This window comes from Vicia villosa, linkage group LG2, assembly GCF_029867415.1.
Source record: "Vicia villosa cultivar HV-30 ecotype Madison, WI linkage group LG2, Vvil1.0, whole genome shotgun sequence".
NCBI lineage: Eukaryota > Viridiplantae > Streptophyta > Magnoliopsida > Fabales > Fabaceae > Vicia > Vicia villosa.
This window is the reverse complement of record NC_081181.1, coordinates 13,381,066-13,401,662: the sequence shown is the minus strand read 5'-3', so window position 1 is coordinate 13,401,662 and position 20,597 is coordinate 13,381,066. Positions and strand designations below refer to the sequence as shown.

Below are 20,597 nucleotides of genomic sequence, written 5' to 3'. Positions count from 1 at the left end.
ACTCTACTCGCCTCACATTTTTCGCAATAAATTTGGATGAGAGATGGATTAATTGGATGTAGGCCTCTTTCTTCCTCGAATATTTGGACATTTCCTTAGGGCTCACTGTTTGAATATTTGTCATCTACATAAAAACAACTTAACTCATCAAAAAAAATTCTCCTTAGTGTGATGTCAAAACCATTTTCATAAAATGAGAGATGATTCGTCCATTCCAAGACAATGAAAACAAAGCTTCGTTCTTACTACATGAGGATGATGAACGTTTTATGCTCGAATGTGAAGAGGACATAAATCTGTGATAATCCAGATAATATTATCCATTCTTGATGCGATGCAAATGTTCACTTCTCTATGTTTTGGGGTAGTAAGCAATGTTTTTCGTTTGAATGTGATTAAGTATCTATCGCTAAAATTAACCAACCAATAAACATTTGTTACCTCGAACAATAAAGCTCTGATTTTCCCATTGCACGTGGGTATACGTAGGCACATGATTTTGAATTCTTGGCGAGCACAATAATAAAAAAACCCCAAAAAAATTTCTTTCTTCCGCATAATAAGTAGAAGATTGCAAATAAACATCACGCTAACTTTCATTCGCAAGACTAACTAAATGGGCCACGTTAAGTATAACGTATGTGAGGGGTGCTAATACCTTCTCTTTGCATGACCAACTCTCGAACCCTAATTTGGTTGCGATGACCATATTTTGTTCTTTGAGGGTTTTATCAATATTTTCCCGTTCCTTTTATAATAAATAAAGTTAGGTGGCTACTCTGCTGTATTTCGAGTGGTTTTTACGCTTGGGTGATTTTTGCACCGCGAAGCTATCCAAGTATGTTTCAAAAGAGTACATATATCACTACCACTGAATTACCCCTAAAATCAACACTCCTCATAATCACACTTTGTATATTTTTGACTACTTCATCCCTTCACCAGTTCGGGATAATCCCATTCAATAATCGAATTCAATTGTACCTCAAAACACTATTACAAATAAAACCACTCTAGATATTTTTATCATCAAATCATTTATAAATATGGTTTTGTGGGCCCTACAACAATGTGTTCTTCATATAATTACAAATATTACATATCATTTATTGATATATTTACCAAATTCACATAAACATACTTCTTGAATCATAAATCACGCAACATTCAAGCATTTTAACAATTTTATAAGTTAGTGAAAACACAACTTTCATGTTTTTTAAAAGTTTTACAGAGTGGTCGAGATGGAAGTTTTGACCTGTCACTAATATTTTGAGCAAACTATACATCCTATATAGGTTGATTTATCGTCATACATATAAATAAATTGGAATTTTAGAAAGGAAACACATACATATTATTTATATATGGTTAACTTTGCTTGCTTAAAGGTTTTCAATGTTTTGCCTTAATCTTATATGTATTACTAAAGATACCATCTTTAAGAAACACGAATTTCCCTTTCCAAATATTTTTCAAACTAGTATTGATATCGCTATCACTGAATCACACATTTATCATGCAACTATATTCATCCCTGCATCAATGATCATCCCATAAATATTCTCCACTTCAAACTAAATGTCGCCTAAAATCAAACTTTGTATATCTCAGACTACTACATTCCCTCACCAGGTCTAGGCAATCCCATTCAACAATCATATATAATTATACTACAAACAACTATTACAAATAAAGCCACTCCAAATAATGTCATTATTGAACCATTTATCAATATGTTCTTATGGAGCCCTGCAACAATATGTTCTTCAAAAGGTTACAAACATCACATATCATTTATTGATGTATTTACCAAATTCACATAAACATATTTCTCTATTCGTAAATCACCTGTCATTCAAGCATTTCAACAATTCTTAAGTTAGTCAAAACTCAACTTTCATATTTTTTAAAAGTTAAATAAAGTTATTTAGATGGATAATTTTGACCTTTCACTAAAAGTTTAAGCAAACTAGACATGATACATAGGTTGATTTGTCCTCATACATATCATTAAAGTGGAAACTGTAGAAAGGAATCATAGACATTTTATTGAAAGGGGGTTAACTTTGTTTGCTTAAAATTTTTAATGTCTTGCCTCAAATGGTCGTATGTGTCACTGAAGATACCATGTTAAAGAACATGAATTTGCTTACCCAAATATGTTTCCAATTGGTACTTATATCAGTGTTATCGAAACACACATTTATCCTGCAACTATAACCATGTTTACATTTAATGTCCATTACATAGATACTTCACCTCCTCAAAATGATGTCCCCTAAAATCATCACTCCTAAAAATCACAATATGTATTTCTTTAACTACTTCATTCCCTCACCATCTTATGACAATCAAATTCAATAACATACTCAATCAATTTTAATTATACAACAATATGCTATTGTAAATAAAACCACTCTAGATATTGTCATTGTTAAGTCAATACCAGGTATTAACACCAATGATTATTCTATGGTGACAAGAGAAAAACATGAGAATTTGAAACCTAAGGTTTATCAGGCTCAGACTACTCATAGTATTGTCAAACAAGCACTACAAGATGCAAACTAGATTGCTGCAATGCAATCGAAATATAAAACCCTCATCTCCAAAAATTCTAGACAATTGTTCCTAATCCAAGTAGAAACAAAAATCATTGATTGTAGATGAATATTCAAAATCAAGGAAAATCAAGATGGTACTAATCAAATACGAGACTGGTCTTTTTGCCAAAGGATATCACCAAAGTTTTTTTTTTATAAATGAATATCAAAAATTAAATTCTCCAATTGTGATGTCCGTAACTATTAGAATCATCATTGTCAAGCTCTTACCAATAGTTGAGACATTCAACAAATAAATATCAATAGTGATTGACCTTCATTTGTTCAAGGTGAAGGAAATCACAAAACAACTAAACATCAAGTATGTTCTAGCTGTAACTCAATTAGTTGATTCCTTTACCAAGCCTATTTTCATCCGCTCAATTTACAACTAATTTAATTGAGTTTGAAGGAAGAGGTATTCAAATATAGTTAGACTAATCTGTTATCTAATTCAAGTTAGTCATCGATATATTAATTTAGTGAAAACTCACTATTTGACTCAAGGACTGACTAATCTGGAAGAAAGATTTCACTGCCTAATAGTGGAGATCAAGTTAAAGTCAAACATACTAAACAAACACAGCAGTCGTTAACACTCAAAAAATTTAAATCAAAACCTAAAATAACACACGCTCATATATCGCAAGCCTTTAATATATGAATCTCTATCATCGCTATAATTAAAACTATATCTCATAGAATTTATTGAGCTTGTAACAATCATTAATACGAACATAAAATAAAATAGTGATAAAGTCAAATAAACATTAAAAAAAATATTTTGAATGTACAAGTTCCCATTGGACTAAATCGAAGTACTATTAAAGTGAAGAAATTTAAACAAAACAAGACAAAATAAAACCTTTGGATGTATCTACTAGTCAGACCAAATGTTCCAAAAAGTAAAATTGTCCTTCCCCCTTCCATCTTTTCAGCTGCTGTCCCATGTTGTTCCTCCTCTCCCATTCATTCAAATCTATCTTCATCTTCTTTATCGTCATTTCTTCTACCGCAAATGAACCTAGCAAAAGCCTCGAACCAATGAAAGCATCCAGATTCGGCGACGCCGCTGCCACTGCCACATCTAAATAACTTATTGAAAAATCCCTTATTATCAAAATTGTATTCAGTTAAATTGGACAATGGTCGAAGATAAGCTTTAGCAGCTTGTTTGAGAAGGTGATTTTTCAATGTGATTTCATTCAGATTCATGTTGGATTTCTTATGCATGATATCCTTCAAACTCGTATAGGTATATGTTTTCGTTGGCACATTCATCTTTGTCTCCCCCAAATTCAACTCTTCCTCACTAAGGGTTCCTCTTTTTTTCAAAACAAAATTTTGTGGGGATAATTCAGAATTGTTTTGACCTCTAATCATTTTACCTTTTTTCAATTTTTGCAGAAAAATATCTGATTTTTGTTACTTCAATGGAAAACAATTAATTAAAAAAAAGTGAAAAAACTAGATATATTCGATGGATTCAATGAGTGAAGTGGTTTTTTGGTTGTAGACATTTTAGAAGCTCGCACGTGCGTGTTTGTTACTTAGTTTTTGACTTAATTTTTGATAAATAATTTCATTATTTTGAATTTAGTTGAACAAATACATATCATTCAATCAAAAATATTTCTCAATGTCATTTTATTTTTAATTTAATTTAATTTAAAATAAATTTAAACTAAACATTATAAAAGTACTATTATAATGAATTTTACATTAGCATTACATTATATTTACTTAGTCTCCCCCTTAAAAGTAATCAACTACTCTCTAATCACTATTATAAATAAATAAAAAATTTATATTCTTTCAAAAAATTAATAAAATATAATTAGTTTTATAGATTTTATGTAAAAGACAAGATAATTATAACTAAAGTATTTTTTGTTGATATTCAATGAATACTTTCTATGAATTTAAAGATAATTATAATAAATTCTTATTGTAAAATAAATTTTCTTATTTTAAAAGACAATAATAATAATAATAATAATAATAATAATAATAATAATAATAATAATAATAATAATAATAATAATAATAATAATAATAATAAAATTAGTAATAATAATAATAATAGGAGAACATTAATTTGATGGGATTTTTTTATGCGAAGATAAAACTTTATCTTATTATTTAATTAATAGCTATCAAAATGGAATATATTTATTTTTTCTATTTTTAATATTAAACATTAATAAAATCAAATTAATATTTAATTATCTAATGTTTCACCTAAATTTTTTCTCATATTCTATAAATTTGTGTTATATTGGATATTTGTGTATTATTTTATACAATTTTAAACTTGTATTATATTAAAGACCATATTTGATTATTTTTAAGAAATAATATAGTACATGAAAATGTATGATATTTAAAGTAATAAAAATTATAAAGTAAATATTATGACTTATTTATAATTAATTGTAAATAAATGATTTGTTTAAGGTGGGGTAGCCCACAGGGTAATATATTCTAAGTTCATATTTTTGGAGATCTGTGTGCTTTCTGGTATGAAGTCTACACCAATTTGTTGATTTGGTTTTGATGTTGACAATGCTCTTAAGAGAAGTTTGCATCAATATTGATCAAGTGACGGAGCTAGACATGTTGATAATCAAGTGATGGTGCTTGATACGTGGATTAAGTGATGAAGGTTGATATGTTGATCAAGTGATGATGCTTAACATATTGTTATTCAAATGATGGTGCTTGACATGTGGATCAAGTTATGGTGCTTGATATGTTGATCAAGTGATGCTGCTTGACAAGTTGTTAATCAATGGTGTTTGATATGTGGATCTAGTGATGGTGCTTGGTATGTTGATCAATTGATAATGCTTGTCATGTTGAGCAAGTGATGGTACTTGAATATCAAGATGTGTTGATCAAGATAAAGGTTGAATATCTTCTTATGTAATGATCAAGTGAATGTTCTTGAATATCAAGATGTGTTAATCAAGTTGTGTTGATCAAGAATTTGTTGCCTAGAGATCCAGTTTTATGTGTCTATCTATCAAGCAGTGTTCTGCGAGGTCAGCGAAGAACTATGATTAAGCAGCTTGTTTGGTGACAGAGGTTATCATACAAAGTTATCTCAAGCCTCATGAGAAGAAGATTCAAGTTTCTAGTTAAGTGCTAAAGTTACAGATAATGTGAAAAGAAACTAAACTCCAGGGTCCGTTTGGTTGGTTTTTTTTGGGAGAAGAGAGGGGGAGGAAATATTTGAAATTAAGTATATTTGGTTCAATTTTTTATGAGTGGAGGGGAAGGGATTGGAGGTAACCTGAATCCCTCCAAATAGTTTTGCATTCCTCCTGAATTTGAAGTTTTTGAGGGGAGGGGAGGAAGAGAAGTTAAAGCAAAAACTATTTTTGTTTTATTGACAAAATTACCCTCACTTTTTTATTATAATCATAAAATATTTATATTATAGGTTAATTTATGTCATCTTATTAGAATTTCTCCATTATTTTTACCAGCAACTATACTATTTTTATTATTATGACTCAACTTTCTTTCTTTTTTTTATGTGTTTAATTTCATTCATTTTTATTTATTATTTTGTTTGTAATAACTTAATTTTTTTTTATAAGTTGGTGTGTTGTATTACATATCAATATATAATTGTAGTATATGAGTTATATATCATCAAGAATTTAATTTATAAATATTGTATAGGATTAGATGGATCGTCAAGATGAAAGAATGGTTCATTTGATGATCGATCATATAATGCTTTTATCACATTTATCAATATTTTATTTATACTTTAATATATTTCAGAGTATTTGAAATATTAAATATTTTGTGTTTGATTATCTATAATCATGAATTTATAAAAAAAATTGTGGTGAAAATATCATTTTGTTTTTATTTTGTTTAGCATGAGTGTTATAATATATTAAGGGTATAAAGGTAAAATAGTTTTAAATCCTCTCCCACTCCCTTATGAACCAAACATATATTTGATTAAAAAAATTATCTCTCATTCCCTCTCCTCTTTTGAACCAGACATACATTTAATTAAAATGCATCCCTAGATATTAACATCGATGATTAAGAGTGAAAAACCTAGGAATTTAAAGCCTAAACTTTATCACGCTCATATTGTTCCCAATACTATCAACAAGCACTACAAGACAAGACGCAAACTAGATTATTGTAATACAATCAAAATATAAAGCTCTAGTTGATATGCAACTCAACTAGTTGATTCCCTTACCAAGCCTAGTTTGAGGGGAGAAATGCTAAAGTATAGTTAGATTAGTCTATTTTCTAATTCAAGTTAATTCTTTGAAAATCAATATCTAACTCAAGAACCATTCCACCTTTTAATAATCAGGGAATCACAACAATTATTGACACAATTTTTTTAAATAAAAAACATATATCTTCTGCTTCAACATACAAATCTCTATCATCACTAAATAACTAAAACTTTACCGAAGAGATTTTGTTGAGCTTGTAAATATTATTTTATAAATATAAAATAAAATAGTGATGTAATAAAGTGAAATAAATATTTAAAAATATATATTGAATGTACAAATTTCAATGGAACTAAATTGAAGTAATACTAAAAAGTGAAGAAACTTAAAAACAAAACAAAACATATGTTCCAAGGGTATGGATCACTCCATTCCTTACAATTATTTGTGTATAAAATTATATGATTATTAAATTATATGTCTCATGTTTTCTTTATCTTCATTAACAAAGATTTTATGCTTATAAAATTATATAATTATTAAATATATGTCACATATTTTAAATTTGTGTGTCATTTATATATAAAACTATAATAATCGAGAGAAAAAAATAGATAAAAATATATTTCAAAAGTAAAACAATCATTTTCCTTCTACTATAGTCCAGTGTGGCTTCTCTCTTATTTATTTAAATTTATCTTCATGTTCTTCTGTCACTGGTATTCCAGAAATTGACATACATGATGTCCTTCAAACACGTCATTGACACATTTATCTCTATCTCCTCCAAATGAGTTTTTCTTAATAATTATTATTACTGATTTATAAATTACTATGCCAACAGGACTATTTATTGATTGAGTTTAAATGTAAGTAAAAGTAGAGTTTTAAATTAACAATACAAAAAAAGGTGAATTTTTTTTATCAATACATTAGAATCAAGAGAAAAGGGGTGATGCACTGACAAACCAATCACCACCCATGTATCCAATTAAACCATTTTTTTATTTAAAAAAAATTTAATGACATGACACATTTATGATTTTCTATTGGATGATAGTGTAAAGTTATTTTACACTGTCAGTGCACTACCTTATACATTATAATATTCCGTGGAAGAAAAAATTCATACAAAAAAATTAATTAAATATACTTAATGTTTTAGATATAAATTTATTAAAATAAATTTATTAAATATTTTTTTAGCATTCAATAAATATTTCTATAATTTAGAAAATAATTATTTTAAGTTCTTATGGATCATACCGTATGTTTGATGGACATGATGAGAGGTAAAATAGAATAAAGAATTCTATAGTAATAGAAAAATATTAATATGATAGATATTTTTTATGCAAGAAAAAAATTTAGTTTGTTTTGTATTTGATAGCTTTTAAAAATAGGTTAGTTCTTATGAGTCGGTTCGAAAAATTTGATAAAAACATAAGAATTAAATTTTATAATTAGAGCCTAATAGATTTTTTATTCTGTTTCTAAAAAATCTGCTATCCGATTAATCTGTATAGGATAAAAATAGCTCGTTTTGTCTGTATAACTAAACAATTTTAAAATTGCACTAATGTTTATATTGTTTAATTTAAATACCATACATTGAGTTATTACGATTTATTAAATTTTTATCTCTTATATTATATTTATTTTTTTAATTTTAAATATGAAAAATGAATATAATTAATTTATATTTAATTATTTAATGTTTCACTTTAAACCTTTTTGTATTTTATTATTTTTTGTTAGAGTAATTGTGTAGTATTGTGAACAATTTTATATTTGTATTGTATTTAGTAAAATGTTAGAATTTTTTTATAAAAAAATATAGTATATAAAAATGTATGATATTTAAAGTAATATACTTTACATAAATAATATTATGAAATTTTTTCAATTTTTATAAATAATAATAAATAAATTAAAATGCTTAGGGTCGGGTATTCTACGGGCTCGGGTAGTATATTTTAAGCCCGTATTATAACAGGTTTTTTTGGCCTGTCTCTAAAAAGTATGAGATTGGTCCTTTTAGGATCGGGTAACCAGTATTGTTAGCTCTGCATACATGATTATGAATGTCAATTCGCATATGTCAAAGGGAATCTCCTCGAGGATTGCTCCATTTAGCCCCCTCCCCCCAGACAAAGAATTTTTCCCACACGTGTGAGATGGAGAGAAAAGTTCCTTCTAATGCATTTCAAGGATGGGGACGAGAATGGGAGGATATATTCTCCTAATGAACTTTGAGGTCCACAAAGTCTTATGCTCTAATTCAATAGGTAAATGACAAGCTTTATCATATACTAGTGGATAAGGAGATATACTTATAAGAGTTTTAAAAGTTGTGTGGTATGCCTACAATGCGTAATTAAGCTTGATCGATCAATCCTTCATTGATCATGTGTTTATTGTCTTCTCCTAGATTCAGGTGATGTGTTTGTTGGGAACTACTATTTACCCACTAGTTTGAGGATGATAGGGTTTTTTTACTATGAACATTGTATTTTCTTAACAAGATGGTAAAGCTGATGGATAGCAAAGATACAAGTAAAGTAGTAGTTGTTTAGTTTTGATGATGACAACACTTGAATGGAATGAGGTGAGGAAGGTGGAAGGGTGGATTCAAATGGAGAAGAAATGGGGTTTATGGAATCTGAATAAATTTGACGAAGAAGATGAAGATAATTATCAAAACTCAAAAATAATTTTAATTTAGTGACAGAGTTTTGTGTCTAAATCAATCACAAAGGTGGTCTAAGCCTCATGGCATTCCAGGTCAATGCCACTCATCCTTTTTGATTTACCTTGACCAATAGAATTGACAGAAAGAACTAACATGATCCAAAATGAAAAGTTAAGGGACCAAAATGGTCTTTTTAAAAGTTAAAGAACCAAATTGAACACGAGTCAAAGATAAGGGTCAAAAAAGGGTATTAAAGATTAAAATCACAAAGAAATTGATAATTTCCATACTCTCTTATCGGTCCATCCATCTGTCATTATAGTGCAATAAGTAGTTTTCCATTCCTTCCTATGTTCTTCAAAATCCTCATGTGTAAACTTCGCTTATTTGTTTAACCTTTTCACTCTAATATCATTATGAGATGATAATTTAAATCTATTATCATGTTATGAAATCAAATCGCATATGATGGATAATTCGTCACTCTTAGCTACGTTGAATGATATGGAATTGTTGTAAAAAAAAACCTTAAAATTGTTGGCCAAACATGACCTCTTAAGCCCTACTTCAACACTACATTAATACAAGGTTGGGAGATGAAACACCTCTTTTTAAAAAAGTTTCTAGAATTTATATTGTGTTCCTTGATCATTATTTTTCAATCACCTCTATAATCTCTTCCTCCACTTTAGTGTTTGTTTTCTTGATTAACCTTTCTTGCAAACTAACATAAATTTTAAACAATTAGTTTTTGACTTAATTCTAAACAACCTTACATGGTTCCAAATATTTTAAGTTCCAACCAAGTGGTGGGTAAGGCAGTACATGCCTGCTGTTATGATTTTTTTTGGCAATGTTGGTATTGTATTTTTTCTAAGATTTTCAATAGAAGCAATACACTACTAGAAAAAGCACCTAATGTAACATACTATTACCTCAGTCATTATGCCAACCGAAGTAAGAGCTCTTTTTCTGGCGTCTAAAAATTATTTTCTTTTATTAAAAGACATTTCACTACCGTCCACATTATTAACCGTAGTGATAGGTTAAGGCACACAGGCTTCGAATCGTAGCACCAACAGTTTTCCTTTTTTCATTACAAAATGGGTGTGTCACTTATAATCATAATATTTACATCAAAACTAAAATACCTTTCACCATGGTCCATATAAGAAACCGTTGTTAAATGTACATACATGTTATCTCGGTCGCTTATATCAACCGTGGCGAAAATTATAACATATATTCAAACAAAAGTTTGCTCATTAAGAAGAGAACATAATTGTCTCCCTCAAAACAAAACTTTAACCCTCTCTCTCATGCATCATCCTAACTCCATGAATAGTTGCATACCACTTCTTCACAAAATTGTATCATATATTCTTCATCTCTGATGGATCAAGGAAAAATGTTACTCGAAACTCATTTATGTCACTTCCTCGTCACATTTCAAGTACACGAGACATTTCCATAATTTATGTTGTTGTTGATTTTATTTTTGTTGATATATGTTGTAGGTTGTTTAAGGTATGTTGTCGTTGATAAAAGTTGTATTTTTTGATGATTTTTTTTGTTTATATATGTTGTATGTTATTGTTAATGTATGTTGTTATTGATAAAAGTTGTATGTTGTCGGTAATAAAAGTTGTATGTTGTATGTTCTTTAAGGTATGTTTTTTGTTGTGAATTCAATACCAATAACAAAGTATAAAACAAGGAAAAAATAAAGAACAAGGAAGAAGAAGAACACAAGAATTGGTTATAACTGTTATTCTTTTACTTTCTCTTAGAAAACAAGATTACAAGTTTACAAGAATAACAAATAACCTCTCTCACCCTAAATTAGGATTTGCAGTATGCAATGATAAGAGACTAGTATGCTATTTATAATAAAACCTAACATACTAACTAGTGGGCTTTTTCCACAAGGCCCATTACACAAGCTAACTTAATAAACAAGCTAACTTAACAAATTAGTGTTTAAACACTAAAACCTAATTTAACATGCAAACAACCCTAGCATCTTCGACACCTGCATGCTAGATCCATCTTCGACTACAGCATGCACATTTCGACACCAGTATGTGAACAACTTTCGACTTCATGTTTAACCCTGTCGAACTATCAAACCAAGAAGATACCCTTCGACCATACTAGAGTCTGATCCAATAACTCACATTGTTGATGATTTTATTTGTAGATATATGTTGTATGTTGTTTAAGGTATGTTGTTTGTAATAAATGTTATATGTTGTTTAAGGTGTGTTGTTGATGATTTTGTTTTTGCTAATAAAAGTTGTATATTGTTAAGGTATATTGTTGTTAATAAAAGTTGTATGTTGTTAAGATATGTTGTTGTTGATAAAAATTGTATTTTGTTGTTTATAAAACTTTTAAGTTATATGTTATTTAAGTTATGTTGATGATGATTTTATTTTTGTTAATAAATATGTATATTGTATGTTGTTTAAGTTTTTTCTTGATGTATGTTGTTGCTAAGGTTAGTTTAATTATGTACCTTCTAAATTGCAACTTCATTATGTTCAATCAACATGTCATAGAAGATGGGTTTATCATATCGTATGTGGTTTGATTTTTTTAACCCTTTATCGAATATATAATCTTTCTAATTGAATTAGAAAATTATAATGTAAAATATTATGTTATATTAGAAAATAAATTACAATTATCAATGTTATACAAGATTTCTTCAGCCCATTACCCGCATTTCGTTCTTTAACGGTTAGAACTTGGTTTAATTTTTATAGTTCTCCAACTTCCCCTTCTTTCTCCTATAATTTTGTTTGCAAAGTAAATAATATTTTGAAAAATGAACTAGAGGTAAAGGAGGAAGAGGTGGTTGAAGAACTTGAAGCAATGAAACAAGGTCTAACTGCTAAAGAGCGATACGCGAATTACGGACCGCAGAAAGCTTGTACAACATTAACTAGTGTAACTCGTTCTTCTAATATAACTTTTCTCAGGTTATATTTTAAAAATCATATTGAAAGGTTATATGTTTAATGAGAAGTTGGTGAAATAAGTATTCCACATAAGTTATAATAAACTCAAGTAAAATATCATCACAGTTGTAATCAAGGACCATGGTGATATGTTGTGTGCTAAGTATTTCATCGTGGTTGAATTCTAGAACCGGGGTGAAATGTGTTGAAATTAGAAGAAAAAAATGCAGGCTCTAGAAATCTAACCCCAGACCATAACATTTAACTACGGTTGTTTAAAACAACCGTAGTGGTATATCATGCGCTACAGCCTTTTTACCACGGATAGTATCCCTTGGTTATAAAGAGGGCACATACAACCACAAGTTACCTTACCACGGACCACCATCTGTTGTAGAATCTCTCTCTCAACCATGGTAATATATGTATTTCGTAGTAGTGATAACATGCTTCTATGCCACTTTGGCTCTATTTCTATATGTATTTTTGGCCAATGATCTTTGTCGTGATGCAAGGGGAATAGAGATAGAACCAACAGTTGATGTTCCAATAGCACAACTAAAAGCCATGAAAAAATAGATATGCAGAGAACAAATAAAAAGACTCACATGTTGTTTAAGGTATGTTGTTGTTGATAAAATTTGTAAGTTGTTGGTAATGTATGTTATATGTTGTTTAAGGTATGTTGTTATTGATAAAAATTGTAAGGTGTTGGTAATGTATGTTTTAAGTTATTTATGGTAGGTTTTATGTTGTTTAAGGTATGTTATTGTTGATAAAAGTGGTATGCTGTTGGTAATAAAAGTTATATGGTGTATGTTGTTTAAGGTATGTTGTTTATAATTTTGTTTTTTCTAATAAAAGTTGTATTTTGTTAAGGTATGTTGTTGTTAATAAAAGTTATGTGTTGTTAAGGTATGTTGTTGTTGATAAAAGTTGTATGTTGTTGTTAATAAAAATTGTATGTTGTATGTTATATGATGTTTAAGGTACGGTGTTGATGATTTTATTTTTGTTAATACAATTTGTATATTGTTTAAGGTTTTTTGTTGATGTATGTTGTTGCTAAGACTTGTTTAACGATGTACCTTCTATATTGCGGCTTCATTATGTTCAATCAACATGTCATAGAAGATGGGTTCATCATATCGTATGTGGTTTGAGTTTTTTTCCAACCCCTTGCCGAATATATAACCTTTCGAATTGAATTAAAAAATTATAATTTGAGATATTAAGTTATATTAGAAAACAAATTACATTTATCAATTTTATACAAGATTTCTTCACTCTATTACCCGCATTTCGCTCTTTAATAGTTAGAACTTGGTTTAATGCTTCTAGTTCTTCAACCGCCTCTTCCTTCACTGGTAAGTTTGTTTGCAAAGTAAAAAATATTTTACAAAATGAACTAGAGGTAAAGGAACGGGTGGTTGAAGAACTAGAATCATTGAAACAAGACTTAATCGTTAAAGAGATAAATGCAGATTATGGAGTGCATAAAGTTTGTACAATATTGATTAGTGTAACTTGCACTTCTAATATAACTTCATATCTCATATTATATTTTAAAAATCATATTGAAAGGTTATATGTTTAGTGAGAAGTTGGTGAAATAAGTATTCCACATAAGTTATAATAAACTCAAATAAACATATCATCACGGTTGTAATCAAGGACCGTGGTGATATGTTGTCTGCTAAGTCTTTCATTGTGGTTGAATTCAAAACCATGGTGAAATGTGTCTCCTAATTCTTTCACCGTGGAAATACAACCCCATACCACAATATTTAACTACGGTTGTGGAAAACAACCGCAGTGGTACATTACGCACTACAACCTTTTTTCCACGACTAGTATCTCGTGGTTATAAATAGGGCACATACAACCACAAGCTACATTACCACGAACCACCATTTGTAGTAGAATATTTCTACCAACCGTGATAATATATGTATTCCATATTAATGATAACATGCATCTATGTCACTTCAGTTCTATTTCTATATGCATTTTTGGCCAATGATCTTTGTCGTGATGCAAAGGGAATAGAGATAAAACCAACAGTTGATGTTCCAATAGCATAACTAAAATCCATGAAAAATAGATATGAAGAGAACAAATAAAAGACTCATAGGCTATGTGTATAATGTACTTTATTCGTGATATTGTATGATATGATGAGCAAAAAACTAAGTGATGGTAAATTTAAAGTTGTGAGAGAGGGCAGAGGAATGGAAATAACTACTATTGAATAGGTAGGTGGTATAGGAAATAAATGAATTTGGTAGATTTTTAGAAGTTAATGGGGAGTACGGGGGAGATCATTAGAATTAAAAAGGGAATTAAATGGGGGCAGAGTACATCAAAAACAAATTTTTTAATTTTTCATATGTCTAATCTTAACATGGTTACAAACCCGACCTGTAAAATCCAAATTTTTTATGAAGATGAACATAAATAATGGAAACGAAAGAAATTCACAATCTCAAAATTTCTACGTACTTCGATGGAAATCCCACGTATCCTACCTAAATTTGAGTTTTCCCTTCGCACACTCGCTAAGCTCATAAGAATCACATCATAACACGATCCTACGAGTAGGATCACGATTCTGACTACCATTATGCTAGGTTCTTATATTCAACCTCAATGTTTAATTATGTGCTTCTTCTGTCATTAGGACCAACTGTCCGGTCAATATCACAAAAAGCCTTTAAAAGAATGTGTGTAGTGATAGAAGTAAGATAAAAAATTAAGTGATGACCAAGAGTGCCTTTGAGATACTTAAGAGTCTTTTTTATTGTAATCCAATGTACTTTAGTAGGATCAGACGTGAATTGGAACACCTTGTTTACAACATAAGAGATCTCTAGTCATGTCAGTGTGGCATATCGCAAGATTCCAACTTCTTCTTTTTTTGTGTCAGGGAGGGCCTAAGCCGAAAAGAAAAAAAACACTACACAACAATAGTCCTAGAAGAGAAAAGTTTCTCTTGATCTTTCACTATTAGCGGAATAAGCCAAGTAGGTGCTTCTCCATAATGAATAATTTCTCCAGCTAGCTTCTTGCCTTCAAGAGCAAGAGCATTCGCACAAGAATTGGTCTCCCGATAGTTATGGTGTAATTCCACCATCTCGAAACTATTCACAAGGGATCTTATTTGAACAACCCAGTTCCCTCCACTCACGATTCTAGTATTTCCTTTATAGATGCACTCTACCGCCTTAGCAGAATCTATCTCGATTTCAACTCGCCTAAAACCAAGCTCATCAACAAGTTTGATTCCAAGATAAATACCCCAAAGTTCACTCATAAGAACACTGCAAATTCTGAGACCTTTCGAAAAGCCTCCAAGCCAATAGCCCTTATCATCCCTCACAATGCCACCACATCCGGATATGCCATTCAAGCTATGAGCGTCGTCGGTATTAAGCTTCACACACGCCTGCATAGGAGCACACCAGTTAATGATCCTTACTTCCTTCCTCCTCTCCATAATATTAGAGTTTGAAAGCATAGCTTCCTTATAGTGACAAAGTCTGTTCGCTATACTTTCTCTAACATTATCTGGCATGTGATAATCTCTATCATGCACTTCTTTATTGCGCCAAGTCTAAAGAGTATGACAACTAACTGCCCATAAATTACACCAATCCTCATCTTTATGCATGTAGCCGCAAAGATTGAGAGTGATCTAATCCTGCCGATTCACTTGAAAGAAAATCCTTTTGTTGCTGCTAGGGACAACACTATCCCAAAAATCTCTTGCCTCTTTACAATCTCTTAATGCATATATTGATGATTCTCGGGCAGCTCCACAAAGATGACAACCATCTCTACCAAAACCAAAAGTACTCATAAGGCTATTAGTTAACAATCGGTTATGCTTCATAGTCCACACAAAGCATCGGACTCTTTCGGGACTTGGAGATTCCAGATGCTTTTCCAATCATCACACTCTTCCTGATTAGCCACATGGGTGAGATTCTTATACAGAAGATTGATAGAACAATTTCCAGCCTTATCAGCTGATATAACCATATTATCCAAACTGCTGCTATCCAAAGGTGGCATAATAGCCATAATTCTCTTCTTCAAATGATCAGGCAGCCAACTCAACAGATTCCAATCCCACTTTCCATTGATGTTAGTTAACTGCTTAACTGTAGCATTTCGCAAACTAACAGAAATATGATCAACAACATCTTCGATTATCATCCCATTCTCCACCCAACTTTGATTCCAGGGATTGATCAAAGCACCATTGCCAATTCTCCAAACTCTCATATCCAGCATATTAGTGGAAGTTTTGGTAATGGCTTTCCAACTTCTAACTTGTACCTAAAATGATCGAGTAACGAGTTGGACCCTATCTTGCTGATTCAGCAAGTGGACTGCATAGGATATATATATATATATATATATATATATATATATATATATATATATATATATATATATATATATATATATATATATATATATATATATATATATATATATATATATATATATATATATATATATATTCACTGAATAACTCGAATGTATTTCTCCTATAATTTTAAATGTATATTTATATTTTTCTTATATATTTAATAAGTTGTTTACAATTTATTTGAATTTATAGTTCAACATAAACACATTTGTGTAAGTATTTATGGGATTGACACCAAATATCTGTTTCATATACATCAAACAAATGTTTCAGTGGGAAACACAAATATATCTTTGTGGATTAACAAACTGATTCTTAGAAGCAGCCAATTCAATTCTCTCCCATCTCTTTTTTCTCTTCATATCTTCTTGATGTGCCACTGATTCTTTAACCTTCATCTCCATTTGAGCCTTTGCATACAAATCAGGATCAATATCTTCCACAACCACCTTCACACTTTCTGTTAACTGCCTAACACTCTTGCTCCAATGCAACTTCAGATTCTTTTCCACACCTTCTACTATCACTGGAAGCACTTCAACTGTTCCTGTTGTTGCCATCTTGTAGAACTGCTCATTGTTCCATACATACAATGCCCTCTCAGCTACCTGAAATCACATTAGTATGCATCATATATTATTAAGAGTGTCTACACGTCTGTCTCTGGTGTCTGTGTCTGATGTCTGTGTCTGTGTCTGGTGTCTGTATTAGTACTTTATAGTTACGAACTAGTAAGAAATTTTACCTGAGAATTCCAACTGTTGATGCATTTTGTAATCTGAGTACATATCGGCAAGGCGAGCTTACGATACTGATCAGGATCCAAATTCTCAACCAAATCTTCCAACTCTCCAATCAATAAAACTTCCTTTTGACAATTTGTAACAGGCCAATACCTCAAAATCCCTCTAACAACAACACCTCCAAGCATAGGTTCCTTCTGCACAAACTGTGATATACAATAAGCAAGTTGTCTATGATACACTTGCATCCCTTTGGTCTTATGCAAAGGAATCAACACTCTCATAAGAAACAGCTTGTGCTCTTCCTTGAGCGGCACGGTAAAGCCGTTAACTATAGTTCCCCATATCTCAAGCAAATCAGCAATACCAGAATGTTTTTCTGTCTCAAAAACATAGTTCAACAAAACATCCGTCATCGATTTCCTCATCGCGGAACGGTCGCAAACCAGCTTAGAATATATCTTATGGTACACATTCTTCAAACTCTCGCGTTCCCTCGGATCTTCGGACTGGAAAAGCGATAGAAGATTAAGGAGAAAGGAATGATCGATATAGTTTCTTAGTATTTTGGCGTCGGTGCTGTTAACTAGCCTCAGAAGAATTTCGTAGACTATTTGTAGGTGTGACCATAGAGGCGAAAAGATCGAAACAGGATCTTCTTCGTCGAGATATTCGGATATAGCGGAAGGATTTGTAGGAGGAGGGAGAGGCCTAAAAAGATTGGCTTTGATCATTAGTACTAAAGGTCCAACAACTTTCTCATGAACCGGTTTTTTCGAGGTTTTCAACATAGCTATGAGTCTTGAGAGTTGAAGTCTTTTAGAGTCTCTTTGTGCAGGAGACTCTGAAGGGTCAGTGAAAGTGAAAACAAAAGTGCAATATGAAACAGTAGAGAGAATTTCTTCATTTCCTGAAGTAGGTGAAGATGGTATTGAAAAAAGTGGCTTTTCTTGCACAAAAAAGTCTTGAAGTGTTTTTTGGTTACTCATTGTTCTTCTGTGATCTGTGCTTGAATGGTTGAAGATCAGGGAAGAACTTGTGTGTTTGAGTTTGAATTTAAAAGCTTACAAGACGGAGATTCCTTTGCAACAAGAAGCTTTGGAATGTACAAACTATGTGTTTTTGTGAGATTATAACAAGACATGGAACATCAACATGGTATCTTGATTTTATTGTTCCTTATCTTTGGTTTTGGATTATGCCACGTGGGATTATCGACATATTCTATGATGTATTCTAATCATTATCAACTGCTGGTTGTTGAATTTTTCATCAATGATGTACAAGTTGGTTATTAATATGTTGGCAACTTGGTTTTGTTCATGTGTCATCACTAGTTAGTATCTATAAAATAGAGATTTGAATAGTTTTGTTTTTCATGAGATTGTGACAATTATTAGTTAGAAAAGAAAAAGACAACAAGAAATGTATTATGTATAAACCTTGAAATCCAAGTTGTTTATTTGTTTTCTTGATAAATTAGAGAAAATGTATATATTTAAGAAAAAGTATATAAGAAAATAGAGTAATAGTGGCTTACAAGTTAAAACTACAGCTCTTATTTTAATGAAGTAGTTGAGTTGAGCTTAAGATTTCTCGTCAAAGAAAAGATTTATTTGTGATTTAGAGCATAGGCCTAATAAAACATACTAAGTGAATATTAACCTTTGGATTTGGAGCCACATAAGATGTGCTTGATTTTTTCTAATCATAAAAATATCCAATGATATGTGATTAATTTTGTATAACTGGGTATAAAGCATTGTCAATTACACCACTAAGCCATTTCATCCAACCAAGCTGAAAACCCCAAAAAGGGCCTAATGCAGATGAAACCCAAACTACATAGCCACCATTTTCATGAAACATTGTACCTATTTCAGCAGTTAATAAGGCTTCAGGAACACTCCAAATAGGTGGAAAAACTAAGAAACCAACAAGAGATAGCAATGGACCTGCTGCTCTTACTGTGTCTTCTACACCAAATGGTCCTCCTGATACCTCATAAAAGATTAGGAAAATTAGAGGTATATCTGAAACTTTTTTTAGTTTGACTAGTTTTGGAACAGAAGAAGATTCTTCTGGTGGAACATATTCACCAATGTTGGGTTCCATGCCAGAATTTGTGAGAGTAACAGATAAATCTATGAAAATGTGATTGTGAAGTGAAACAAAGACAAGAAAAAAAAATAGTTATGTTGACGTGGTGAGCAAGTAAGACGTGTCAAAATGTGAACAACTAAGAGTATGAGTAAGCTACATGCTTTTCTTGATTTTAAGTGTCAGAACAATATATATATATATATATATATATATATATATATATATATATATATATATATATATATATATATATATATATATATATATATATATATATGTATATTACTTTACGCACAAGGATACGTTAAAGAGTGAAGTGCTTTAATTGTTTTTTAGTCTCTCAAGCGAGGCATTAAGTATTTCGGGAAAAACTTCGGTCAAAACTCTCAAACAAGACCTTTTAAATTAAGTTTCTCGTGTTGTACTTTGGTCAAATCTCTTAGGCGAGACCTTATGTTGGATCTGATTTGAAGAGATCCTGAGTCCTTTGGAAGAGGTGTTTAGATAAGCTTGTTTGGTGGAACTCTAAGTCTCTCAGGTGAGATTATATGTTGAGACTACATCATGAGACTCTAAGTCCCTCACTCAAGGCGTTAAGTCTCTCAGAAAAGACTTTGGTCGAGACCCACAAGCAAGATTTCTAAGTTAAGTCTCTCATGTCACACTTTTGTCAATTCCCTTAGACGAGACCTTAGAGTGGACCTGGTCTAAGGAGATTATGAGTCCCTCAAAATAGGTGTTTAGAGAAGCCTATTGGTGGAACTTTAAGTCCCTCAGGCGAGATTATACGTTGAGTTTGTCTAACGAGACTCTAAGTCCCTCATGCGAGGTG

General features: G+C 30.9%; 2 protein-coding genes across 2 annotated transcripts; both read right to left on the bottom strand.

The window, feature by feature from the left end:
- Positions 1-17,027: 17,027 nt before the first annotated feature.
- Positions 17,028-18,904, bottom strand: LOC131645920 (serine/threonine protein phosphatase 2A 57 kDa regulatory subunit B' beta isoform-like). Its single transcript, XM_058916109.1, has 2 exons — positions 17,665-18,904; positions 17,028-17,527 (listed from the first exon to the last, which is right to left on the bottom strand). The coding sequence occupies exons 1-2, from the start codon at positions 18,649-18,651 to the stop codon at positions 17,189-17,191; spliced, it is 1,326 nt and encodes a 441-aa protein (XP_058772092.1). The 5' UTR covers positions 18,652-18,904; the 3' UTR covers positions 17,028-17,188.
- A 293-nt stretch (positions 18,905-19,197) lies between these two features.
- On the bottom strand, positions 19,198-19,808 carry LOC131645919 (probable polyamine transporter At1g31830). Its single transcript, XM_058916108.1, has 2 exons — positions 19,618-19,808; positions 19,198-19,536 (listed from the first exon to the last, which is right to left on the bottom strand). Exons 1-2 carry the CDS (start codon positions 19,775-19,777, stop codon positions 19,397-19,399), a joined length of 300 nt encoding a protein of 99 aa, XP_058772091.1. The 5' UTR covers positions 19,778-19,808; the 3' UTR covers positions 19,198-19,396.
- Between the last annotated feature and the right edge of the window lie 789 nt (positions 19,809-20,597).

Coding starts and splice junctions, on each gene's coding strand:
- LOC131645920 (XM_058916109.1), bottom strand. CDS start 18,651: ATGAGTAACCAAAAAACACTTCAAGACTTTTTTGTGCAAGAAAAGCCA. Junction 17,528..17,664: donor TCAACAGTTGGAATTCTCAG/GTAAAATTTCTT, acceptor ATGTGATTTCAG/GTAGCTGAGAGGGCATTGTA.
- LOC131645919 (XM_058916108.1), bottom strand. CDS start 19,777: ATGGAACCCAACATTGGTGAATATGTTCCACCAGAAGAATCTTCTTCT. Junction 19,537..19,617: donor AGACACAGTAAGAGCAGCAG/GTCCATTGCTAT, acceptor CTGCTGAAATAG/GTACAATGTTTCATGAAAAT.